The sequence below is a fragment of the Sarcophilus harrisii genome, chromosome 6 (genome assembly GCF_902635505.1).
Source record: "Sarcophilus harrisii chromosome 6, mSarHar1.11, whole genome shotgun sequence".
Lineage (NCBI taxonomy): Eukaryota > Metazoa > Chordata > Mammalia > Dasyuromorphia > Dasyuridae > Sarcophilus > Sarcophilus harrisii.
In genome coordinates, this window is record NC_045431.1 from 52,344,194 (window position 1) to 52,356,959 (window position 12,766).

General features: G+C 32.3%; 1 protein-coding gene across 6 annotated transcripts in view; it reads right to left on the reverse strand.

Moving 5' to 3' along the window:
* The window catches only part of SCLT1 (sodium channel and clathrin linker 1), a 180,681-nt gene that overhangs the window by 117,623 nt on the left and 50,292 nt on the right, over positions 1 to 12,766 (reverse strand). For all 6 annotated transcript variants that reach the window (XM_031944089.1, XM_031944091.1, XM_031944094.1 and 3 more), the window contains 2 exons: positions 11,412 to 11,477; positions 3,188 to 3,258 (listed from right to left, as the gene is read on the reverse strand). In XM_031944089.1, the coding sequence (XP_031799949.1) occupies positions 3,188 to 3,258; positions 11,412 to 11,477 (137 nt within the window). The remainder of the gene's footprint in view (positions 1 to 3,187; positions 3,259 to 11,411; positions 11,478 to 12,766) is intronic.

Sequence of the window (12,766 nt, forward strand, 5' to 3'; positions counted from 1 at the left end):
CAGAGGATGGATAATGGTTTGGAGCCATGTTGGAAAAGTAACAAACTAAGAGCATTTTAAGTTACTGTCATCTTTTACTGCTGCCTTTATCTAAATATTCTTGAAGAATTTTGTTTCTGATTACTAGCAGGTATTTAAAAACAGTGTGATAAACATAATGGAAAATAAAAAGTGAATTTTAGGACATTTATGAAATCAAAGAATCTAACACATGCTAAGGGCTTAATAAATACTTTTTGACTGACTGAACAACTATCTAAAAGAAGATCATGCAAAGGAAATCAGCTCTGTCTGAAATAAGAATATGTACTTTTTAATTTTTGTATACAGGTTAATCATTTTGATCAGACTAGAAATCCAAAGTCCATCCTTAGGCAGATTCAGTTCAGGACAGTTTTATATGTAAAAATCAATACATGAGAAATCAAAGCTATACTTGAAAATAAATTTAAATCAAATAGGATACGATAATTATCACATGATTAACGAAACTGAGCAAACAATAATCAAAACATTCACGAGGAAAGGTTTAAATGATTCATAAAACAAATTTAAACACATTCAAAGATATATTTTAAAGCACAACAAAGTAATAAATAGTTAAGAGAGGCAAAATATGCATCTTATTATATATATATATATATATATATATATATATATATATATATACTCAAACATAATTGATTCAAATTCCATTGATTTGAAATGAATGATAATTCAAACATGTTAAACTGAAGTTTTTCTCTAAACTATCTCTGAATATAAACAAGGCAATAATGATTCAAAAAAAATTAAAGATGGTATATGATTGAGATGGGATTTAGATGATGAAGTACAGTAGTTCAAAATCACTGGGATGTGTAGGATATGACCAGGTGTGAGAATGTTCATCACATGTGAAAGGTGTCATTCCTCTTCACAAAGAAGACTAGAGATTAGACTGGAAACAAGTGTGGCAAAAAGTAGAGGGCACATAGTCAGAAGGGAGGTTCTGTTTTGCAATTTGTCTTCCCTCTGAAGCCTGGAGATTAGGCAGAAAATGGAAGTGGAAGTTAAAGGAAATTTGCTCCTCCTAGCACAAGAAGTTCTCTACATTGAGGCTGAAAGAGCAGACTGACAGCAACAGGAAGCAGAAGCTACCTTGTGCTGGCTCAAGTGGAAATTATTCCATTGGCCTCTAGCAGGCTTTCCTCGGGGACACATGAAGTAGGAGATGGAAGGACTTTGGTCAGAGAAAGGTCTTGCTCATCTTCTCTCCTGAGTCTAGAAGGCACACACAGCAGAAATGGAAGTCTCCAGGCAAAGAGAGGAGTTTATAATTGATCCTAGAAACAACAGGGAGCTACTGGAGCTTTTAAGTAAAGGTAGTAACTGACATGATTAAATCTGTTATTAATATCACTCTGGTAAAGGAAAAGTGAGAGATTTAACTAGGGACACTAATTAGCAGGTTAATGAAATGTCCAGTCCAGAAGTGATGAAAATCTGAAACAGTGTCTGTGGCATTTGAGAAATGCTGTGGAAGCAGACCTGACAAGAAGTGGCAAATGATGAGATATGGGAGGATAAGAGAAAGTGAAAAGTCAATGTAATAATAATAAATCATATAATCATCTGTTTTACATAAAAGGAAATTGATATCCAGTAATTTGGCCAATAACTGACATAGTTGATGGTGTTAAGGCCAGATAACCTGAATTCGTTTTTCATTTTTTTAACGCAGGAAATATTTATTTTCCATTCTTGCAAGAATGGGTGCCTAGGTGAATAGACATACATATCTTTGAAACTCCAAAGGCAGTGTTTTATTTCCTATCTTAAAGCACAAGTTCTTCCCCTGATTCCCCATTAATTGGATGTTTCAGAAGTTACAAGACATGAATCTCCACCTTTCATTACAGTCAGTCCCTAGCCCAAAGGAGCTTACATTCTAGAAGGGGGAAGGTAATAGAGGAGGGCTAAGGGTAAGGAACAATAGATTTCAAACCTCAGGCTCAGGTAACCTGAATTCTAAGCTAATGTTCTTTTCACTATACCTTCATTCAAGAAATATATACTTATGTCTATTCAATTGCTCTGGGTGACGATCACTCCTGTTACATTTAAAGCACAATTCAACTATGAGTTATTTTCAAACATGCCTTTATAGGAATGAACTAATTGCTGAAGCAAATCATGCCCATAGTTTAAAATGTTCTCCACTATGTCTTTCAGCAGTTGATCCTGAAACTACTTCCTATTTGGACTAGGTAGGGACTGTTTGAATTTATTTAAACTTTTAATGAATATATACCAAAATATTTTATATTATTTTTAAATCTCTGCTGAATAAAAATGCTATCCAATCAATAAAAGACAGCTGTGTACTATTGCTTTGGATTAGATTTAAAAAAAAGTTTAATGATTATCAACAAAGAAGTACGACAGGTGGGATATGATTATAATTAATAGCAGACAGTTATTTTAAGCATACAAAACCTCTAGTACAATGAGTAGGACGCAATAACAATATACTAGTAAAATGCTGGTAACAAAAAAACGCAATTACATCATGAGCTACCATAAACAATCACTATAGGTAAAAATATTTAATTAATGGAAGAAAATATGGCAAAGAAATCTGATAACAAAAATAATTTCTGGAAACTTAATATGATATTACCTAAACATTGGAAGTTTCTATTTCATCATCTGGGGAACTCCTATGATCAATATATATGCAATTTTCTAGAACTTAGCAGATATATTTCTACAGAGGTACCTACGGCACAAAAGTTAGCTGACTTGCCTAGGAGTCGAAGATACAGTAAGCAATAAGCTATTCAAACTGACTGAGAGCTCTATCTACTAGGCTAAATAAATAGTCTTAACATATTATCAGGACAAAATGTATTCCACTGACCCTGTCAAAAACAATTCTTTGAAGCCTTATCATGATTCTAAATTCATTTTGAAATGCTACCATCATTGGAAGACAAATCTTGCAAAATGAAGAAATCTGAGTTCTAATTTCTGACTACAGGGGTGTTAGGAAATATGTCAAGAAGGTTCCAATGGCTCAGGCCAAATGGGAGGACAATTCTCTTAGGAATATAGTCACAGTACTTCATGTCCCTTAAAAAAGAAAAGGCACTATGAAAATAATAATAATATAAAGATATTTGAAAGAATTCTTATTTTTAAATACCTAAGTTGTTTGCGTAGTTGCTCAATTTCCACATTCTGCGCTGTTACTGTTTTCAGAAATTGTTGGTTAGTCTGTAAGAAAAAAATACAAATTTAAAAATTGTATATTTAAGACTGATTTTTATGGACTTATTATAAGATAAGACAATGACTCAAAGGTCCTTCCCTGTTAAAACAACAATGCATAATGATGATTAAACTGACTTTGGGAATAGTGTAGTCATCTAAGTGAGGCAATTTACTTCTAGAAAGCTCAAGTAATAGAATTAACTTCCCTTTGTGTCACTCATCTTATTATTGCACTTTTAAGGTCCTTATCATTTCATTTTTTAAATGACAACAAATACTTAATAGCTGCCTTCCAATCACTAAAGTTATGTACAATGTTGTGGATTACCAGACTAATCTAACAAAACACAATTTTTACTTTGCTATTGATTAATTACTCTAAGTTTAAACTCCTTTCCCCCTTTTCAACTGGCAAATCAAATGAATTAGTAAATAGATGAAAGCTTATTTTATTTAAGGCATTATGTTGATCACTGAGAACCTAAATGACACAATATTCATTTATTCATTCAATAGTAAACAGTATATACTTACGATAGGTACATAGTACTATATAGGCCTATTATGTAGATCTCTGTGCTAGTTTCTGGGAGATTTCAAATTTTAGATAAGGAACAGAGTTTGATTTCAAATAATTTTTAATAATAATTGACATATGTTACACTTTAATAATCCAACCTATCTGTGATTTTATCCATATGGATATTCTTTCTTTCAATGCTGGTCATCCCAAATCTGACCTTCTGCACTGATAGTTTTCCCAGTTCCATCTGCTGCTGGTGCTTTCTCTCCGAGATTATACTCCATCAATATTTTCTCTTTCTCTCTGTCTCTCTCTCCCTCTCTCCCCTTTTTCCCTCTCTTCCTCTTTTTCCCTTTCTGTATTTAATGTCTGCATAACGAATATCATAATGTATATAGAGAGAGTAATGAAATAATGCAGATAGTTATTTACATCTTGCCTCCTCCATTACACTGTATGTTTTTGTTGTTTTCCATCTCCAGCACTTAGCACACTGCCTAGCATAAAGTAAACCACCTAAGAAGTGCTCATTGATTAACAAGCCTATCTATCTATCTAGTAGAAAGTCTAGAATGCTAAGTGAGAAAAAAGGTCAATATGAGATAAAGCTGAAAAGGAAGAGCAATGTAAAATTACTGAAGTCTTTTAAAGTCAGATCAGAGACTGAACTTTCAATGACAACAGATAGCCCCTGAAGAATTCTGAACACAAGTGACACGACCAAATCTATATGTAAGGAAAAATACTATTGCAGCAAAATGAAAGATTGGTGAGATAACTGATTGGAAGTTAGAATATTTGTTAGAAGGTTATTGTTGTAACTCAGTCAAGAGGTATAAAGGGATTATATTAGGGTAGTGGCAATAGAAAAGAGAAGTGAACCTGGAAAGTATTATTAAAACATAAGAGACAGGAATCAGTAAGTAGAGGGGAGAGGAAAAAATTAAAGACAATGGAGTTTACTAACATGGGATACCAAGTAAATGGTAAAGCCATAGAAAAACATAGTGAAGTCAGAAGGAAGAGAAGATAACACAATATTAAGTTCAGTTTAGGAATCTGAGGTGCCACTGAAACATCTTAGGTGATGATGTCATGAAAGAAGTTGGAGATACAAATCTAAAAAGTTTAGACTTACAAGAATAAAATTTATAAGCTAGATTGGTCTGACAGTAATATGTAGTATGCATTGAGAGGTCATGATGGAGATATAAATAAATTGAGATAGTAGACAGACTGCAAGATGCTCTCAGAAAAAAAATTCTGGAAAGTCCTCTATGAACAAAGTGAAATATAGTTTATACAAAGTAATAGTAATATTCTGAGAGCATCTTGCTCAAAATTTCCCAGACAACAATACGATTACATCACAAACACATACCACAGTTTATTCAGCCATTTCTCAATTGACGTGCAGTCCCTCAATTTTTAATTTTTTTTTGTGCTGAGAGTTACTCTGAATATTTTTTTGCACATATAGGTCATTTTCTTTTTTCTTTTTTTTTTCCTGAATCTCTTTTGGTGTTGTTATATCAAAAGATATGCATGATTTTACAACTCTGTGGGCATGGACCATATCTTTTGATCATTTATCAATTGGGGGAAATGGTTTTTTTATTATTAATTTTTTCTTTCTATGTTTGAGAAATAGGACCTCATCAGATAAACTTGCTTTGAAAATTTGTTACAATTACTATTGCTAGACAATTTCTCTTTCAAACAACCAACATGTGCTAAACAATTATTCTTTTTTTTTTCTTTTTTTTATTTAATAGCCTTTTATTTACAGGTTATATGCATGGATAACTTTACAGCGTTAACAATTGCCAAACCTCTTGTTCCAATTTTTCACCTCTTACCCCCCACCCCCTCCCCTAGATGGCAGGATGACCAGTAGATTAAACAATTATTCTAAGGCAGCCACTATGCTAAAAGGTAGGAGGTAGGGATATAAGTACAAAAATGAAATAATTCCTGCCCTCAAGGAATTGACTTTCTATAAGGGCAACAACATGTACACATACATGTATATAAAAGGTAGAGGCACCAGCAATTGAGCGGGAATAGTTTTGTGTAGGAAGTGGTATTATTGAGTTTTGAAGGAAACTAAGGCTTCCTAAAGGTGAAAGTAAGAAGGGAATATATTACATATAATCTGTGCTAAGGCATAGACAAAGATCAGAGAATGTCATATGTCAAGAATAATCCATGAGAGATATTGTAGAAGGGAATTAACACCCTGACTAGAAATTCAACAATTGTACTTCTCTTTCCAAATTTCAAGGGTCTATAATTTCATCAGTGTGGATATTTACTCTATTTATGAAGATTATGAATTCATAATATCCCAAATTATTAATACATAAAATCCAAGAATAAATATTTAAATATATTCATATATTTTATATACATCATATTTAGCTAAAACATTTTTTCTTGCACATTATTAATATGAATTGGTAATAGAAATTTCCTAATTTGCCTATTGCCTACTTAACAATTTATCACACATCTATGAAATGAAACTATTCATTTAATGAATGTATTAATTTAATTATCTAATGAATTTAATCATGTATTCATGTAAAACACATATTTAGAGAATTCTGAAAGAATATTTACAAACCAGAAGACACAGATATGTCCCTCCAATCACATTCAGTAAAAATCATGTAATGTCTAAATCTGGTCTTATTCAACCAATAAATATTTTTTATCCAAAAAAAATTTGGCTTTGTTTCTAAAAAATATGAATATATATTACTACACACACACACACACACACACTCTCTCTCTCTCTCTCTTTCTCAGATGATTCTCAACTCTACTTATCCAGCCCTAACCTCTCTGCTCACCTTCCCATTATCTTTTAGATATCTCAAACTGAATGTTGACTAGATAAAATATCTTCAATTCAACATGTCCAGAGCTGAACTCATTTTTCCTTCTAAACCTGTCTGCTTTCCAAGGTTTCTGTTAAGGGTACCACTCTATTTCTCATTGCCCATGATTACAATCTGGGATATTATTCTATACTCCTCATTATCTTTCACTTCTCTATATCCAAACTATTGCCAAAGTTTCCAAGATATTACCTTTGCCACATCTCTCAAATACATTCCGTTTTTCTTCTTAACCAATTTCACTATGGTGCAAGTCCTCATCTTGTTATGTTTGGATTATTCCAAAGAATTTCTGGTTGGTCTGCCTGCCCTAAGTTTCTCCCCACTTCAGCTCATCTTCTATTCAGTCAAAAAAGTGATTGTTTTACACTGCAGGTAGGTGAAACCATATCACCTCCATATGTAGTAACTCTAGCAGCAAATGTAAAATTCTCTATTTGGAGGTAAAAGCTCTTCAGAACCTAGCTACCATCCCCAAAATTGTGCAGTCTTCTTACATCTTGTACCCCCCGTCTGTATTCTTTGGTCCAGTGACACTGAGTCCCTTCTTATTCCTCAAATAAGACCGTCCACCTTCCAAGTCTAAGCATTTTCACTGACTGTTCCTTCATGCATGAAATGTTCTTTTTAAATTACAACCTCCTTTGTTGCCTGGCTTCCTTCAAATTTCAACTAAAATCCCACCTTCTATAGGAAGCCTTTCCCAATTCCTCTTGATTCTAGTACTTTCTCTCTGTTAAATTTTTCTTATTTATCCTGTATATAGGCTGTTTTTATATAACTATTTTCATGTTTTCCCCCTTTATTATGTAAGCTCCTCAAGAACAAGTATACTTATTGTGTACTATATATATTGTATACTAATTTATATTTTAATATATTTAACATCTACTGGTCATCCTGCCATCTGGGGGAGGGGGTGGGGGGTAAGAGGTGAAAAATTGGAACAAGAAGTTTGGCAATTGTTAATGCTGTAAAGTTACCCATGCATATAACCTGTAAATAAAAGGCTATTAAAAAAAAAAAAAAAAAAGAACAAGGACCATCTGCCTTTCTTTGTATCCCCAGGACTTAGCATAGTACCTGGCAGATCATGGGTGCTTAATAAATGCTTACCAACTGATAGACTGGATAAAGAGAGAGGTTCAGACCTAGGATTTCATGGTAGGAGGAATTCCTAATGTAGAAATTCACTCTTTCTCCCCATTGGAGACTGGCAATTTATCATAACTTATTGCATAGTAAAGAAATAACAGATTTAGGACTAGAAGATCAGGATTCAAATCCCAGCTTTGCAAGTTAAAAAGAGTTTTGAAATGAAGGATTTTATTGGATATTTAATATTGATTTCAAGTTGTAAAAATACTATAATCCTAGGAGTAGGAGGATGAAGAATGTACTCCATTTCTAGTTCAGTCTATCCATATATTTTAGTTCTTTTTTAATGTAGACCTATAATATTAAGTATGAGTAAACATTTTCCATAGATGCATAGATATGCAACCTACCTGTAGATTACAGTCTTAAAGAAATACCTGTACTAGAAAGTACTCATGATCATACAATCGATCAATTACATATTTATTATGTAATAAAAATAAATCAATAAGAACTTATTAAACATTATAAGCCAGGAATTGATGCTGGACACTGGTACAGAACAACTAAAATAAAATAGTTCTTGCTTTAAAAAATGTCCATCAAGGGACATTACAAGAACACTGGTAATTAAATATGATATATATATCATGTGTGTGTACACACACACACACACACACACACACACACACACACACAATATGGTAATGAGCAGGGGAGGAGAGGAAATGAAGAACTGAGCAATCCAGAAAATCATCTTAAAGAAAATGGCACTTGACTCCAGCCCCATAAAAATGAAGGGTTCTCAGAGGTAATCACTCAGAGAGAGCAACAAAGGCACCATGGGGAGACAGGATGATGGATCTATGGAACGACAATGAAGCCAGTTAGGAGGGAATATAAAGTGGGTATGAGGTTTGAGACAGCTTGTGAAAGGCTTTAAATTCCAAACATAAGCATTTACACTTAATCCTAAAGATTACAAGAGGCCACTGAAGCTTCTTGTGCAGGTCAGTGATATGGTCAGACCAGTACTTGAGGAACATCAATTTGGTGGCTATGTAATCAATTAAGGGGTCACTAAAATAGTGCAGACAAAATGTAATGAGGGCCTGAACTAGAGTGGCTATGGTTTGAGTGGAAGGAAGAGTATGGATAAAACACAGCTAGACTGTGTTGGAAGCAAGGCTTGCTGCTAAGTATTCATGATTCTAAAACTGATTCTCTCCATATTATCTCTTAATCTTTCTGGTTTTTTTTTTTTGTTTTTTTTTTTTTTTTGCAGAGGTGATACTAAGCCATATATATTGACTCAGAAAACTACATATTTGCATTATCTATGTCTATTATATTTTTATTTTGTTATAAACATTTCCTAATTACATTGATCTATATTCAGGAGTGTTGCCAGATACAATGTGCTTCTTACCTCTGCTATAGGAAATTCCTTAAACTTATCATTTAGAAAAAAGGAGCTGACCTGTATTGATGGAGGGAATCTTCAGTTGGGATTTTCTATACTAATGAAATCACAGGTCCATGTCCAATAAAATAGATGAACCAATACATTAAGGATACAATACAGTTAAGATTTTTTTTTAACATATGAAACTAGAAATGAATAACTGTGATACCATTAACTTAAAATTATCACTCCCATGTTGAGAATTGTTCCATTAGAAATTTTTTTCTTAGTTATACATGGTATTGTTTTCCTCTGGCTTATTTTAATACTGTTCTACTCTCTTCTAAGAAGAATATCAATAAAAATATAAAGTGATTTTTAGTAAATTATACTACAATTGTACTATAACATAGATAGCAAACATAAGGCACATTCACAAGAAGAATATTAAATTGAAAAGGACATTTGTTCTACATGTGCTTATAGGAAAATCTATAGAAAGCAGAGCCAAAGTATTGGCATATGTCTGAAAAGATGTATAGCATTACATTTAACCAGGCAAATTGACTAGTAAATGAAGAAATGGTAATCAGTCATTTCTTCTAATACTTATATGAAATTCTGAAGGAGTTACTGAGTTTTTTTTATTACTATAAATATACCACAAAAAAGAACTGCCTTACTTACTTCTGATGTCACAATTATATTTTGGAACATTGATTTGTTCACTGAATATCAGCAAAAAGAACAAGTAATTTTGAGCTGAGGAAGAAGGAAGAAAGGAAAAGAGAGAACTACTTTGGATGACACAATTCTACTACTTAACAATGACATTAAAAATAAAATTCTAATAAACAACTTCAAAGAAGGTAAAGAGGGGAGAGAAAGAAGGATAAAAAAGGTTTGAAGGAGGTAAAAGGAAAGGAAGGGGAATAATAAAAAGGAAGGTAGAATTGTAAGTCAGCAAAGAAGTACAGTACTAAAAATAATTATTTCAGGAGAAGATTTCAGCAATTTAGTTGCATCAAACTTTGGGTGATTTCACAGGGCTGTCGTGTAGCACAAATTAAATAATATATGTAAAACATTCTGTAAAACCTGAAATAGTATGTAAATTCCACTCTTTTTAATATTGTAGATCAAGAAATATCTGAAAAACTTCAAAAAATGTAAGTACTTTGAAGGCAGAAATTTTTCACACTTGGTCTAAGTATCCCAAGTATCTACCACAGTACCTGTCATATTGCAAAAATGTTTACTGAATGAATTAATATCATAGAAAAAGAAATGGACTGTTCTGAAGTATTTTCTCAGGGAGGCTCCATGAGTAATAAAAGAGTATTTTCATGTGAATAAATATTTAATTTGATTATTCAAGAACTGGCTTCAGAAATATATAAATTTCTGGCACTCAATTTTTGAGCCATTCTACTGAAAATGAAAAACAACGAAAATGTGATTCATTTTCAGACTGTTAACAAATTTCTTTTTCAGATTGGTTCCCTTGACTAATTATTAACAAAAGATATTTTCTCTCCAAGGAAGTCACGGACAGAATGGCTCTATACACACCAAAACATAAGCTGAGCACACTTTGTGGTACCAAACCTGAAAACAAAGTAGATGTCCATTGGCTAGGAAATGCTTTAAAAAATTAATGGCACATGAATATAACAGAATATTAATCTATCATAAAAAATAATAAACATTTTGAATACAGAGAAACATGGAAAGACTTATTCGGGAGCTAATGTGAAATGAAGTAAACAATCCAGGAAAATATGCTACATGATATAGTATTACAACAAAGATTACTAAAATGGAAAGAACCACCATCACAAAAACAACTGATATTAAATATTATCAGATAAAGTACAAGTTTGGCTCCAAAGAAGAGATATGAAAAGATAACTCTTTTGATGAAAGAGAGGGAAGGGAAGGTCATATTATGGGTGTGGGATATTACACAAGCTTTTTCAATATGCTAATTGGTTCTTCTGATTTTTTTCCCCTCACTTTTTCCTCTCTTTTGGTGGTTTCCTCTCAATGGGTCTTGTTTTGTTTATTATAAGAGATGACTCTCTGAGAAAAAAGAAAGGAACAGATATAGTATGAAATGCAGGGAATCTAAAACAAAAGATATTAATAAAAATCCATTTTAACAACAATTTTTTTTCGGGGGCAATTATTTGGTATCCTTCTACATTCAATTGAGATTTTCACTTACCATTTCTATGTTCTCATTAGCTACATGAAGTTGTTGTGTCAGTTGCTTAAAGTTAGTCAGCTGATTCTAAAATAAAAATGTAAATCACAGTAAATGTCTGATTACTGACCAAGACAAGTTTGAAATTCAAATGAAAGCAAAAGCAATGCAAAACAAGCAAACACCATATTAAAGGCTCAGACTTTCTCCCTTTCAATTTTCACGTTAAATACTATTAAGATACTATAGCAGATGGATAGAAGCTGAAAAGAAAGACTAAAGGAGCAATGTAAATAATAACTCATGTATTTATTTAAATTTTATGAACCATATATAGCAACCTAGACTTTGTAGAAATTTATTTTTATATAGCTGTTTGAAATATATTTAGTCTGAAAACTGGGGAAAATTTATTTTCAATAATAATCAAAAATTCAATTATGAATAACAATTGTTTTATGAATGACTTTGAGTGAATGTTATTTCTGACTATTACATACACCCAAATTAACTACAAATGACACATGAAGATATTATTTGCATCCAGAAAAAGAAATGATAAATAGATGTATAAGACAATTTTACATATATAATATTTATTTATGGCTAATGGTAGCCATCTCTAGGATGAGATAGGGAAGTAGAGAAAGAAAATAAATAAATTTACATAGCAATTTTGTTGTACATTTTAAAGGATCAGCAATTGTACATAGTAGAATTGCAGTTTCATGTACAATCATCTTTTTTTATTATACTATGTTATAGAAATACTTGTTTTGTTTCATAAATATACATTAGTGTAATAAAAAAGGAAGAAAAATTGCAGCAACTTTCTCTGATAAAGGCCTCATCTCTTAAAATTATAGAAAAGTTGTAGAAAGCAGGAACTCTGGAGAAGTATACTTGAAACAAGGTGTTAAGTCAGTGGAATTGTTGAGATAATGGTTCTCTAGTTCACATATATACACATAATACTTAATATGGTGATGTAATGGTTCTCTAAGTTCACACATAATCAGTATGCTGTAATGATGTGATTACAATAAGGTATATAAGGGCTAAGAAGGACTGGAAGATGGACGTTCTATCTTTGACCAGCCTCGTGGTAGCTCTCCTATCTCCTGCACAAAGATCAAGACTGGACCAGAATAAAGAATCTAGACTCTATTCTTTACCATTCTCGTGGTATCTATCCTGCTGAGACCAAGGCCCATCTGAAGGACCTCTAGAAAGCTAGCCCCAACATTATAAAAACTGAGTTGAATTTATGAGAGTAAAAGTCAATTTCCAATTGATAAATAATCAAAGGTTATGAATAGGTAGTTTTCAGATGAAAAAATCAAAACTATTTGTAGTCATATAAATAGTATTTATTT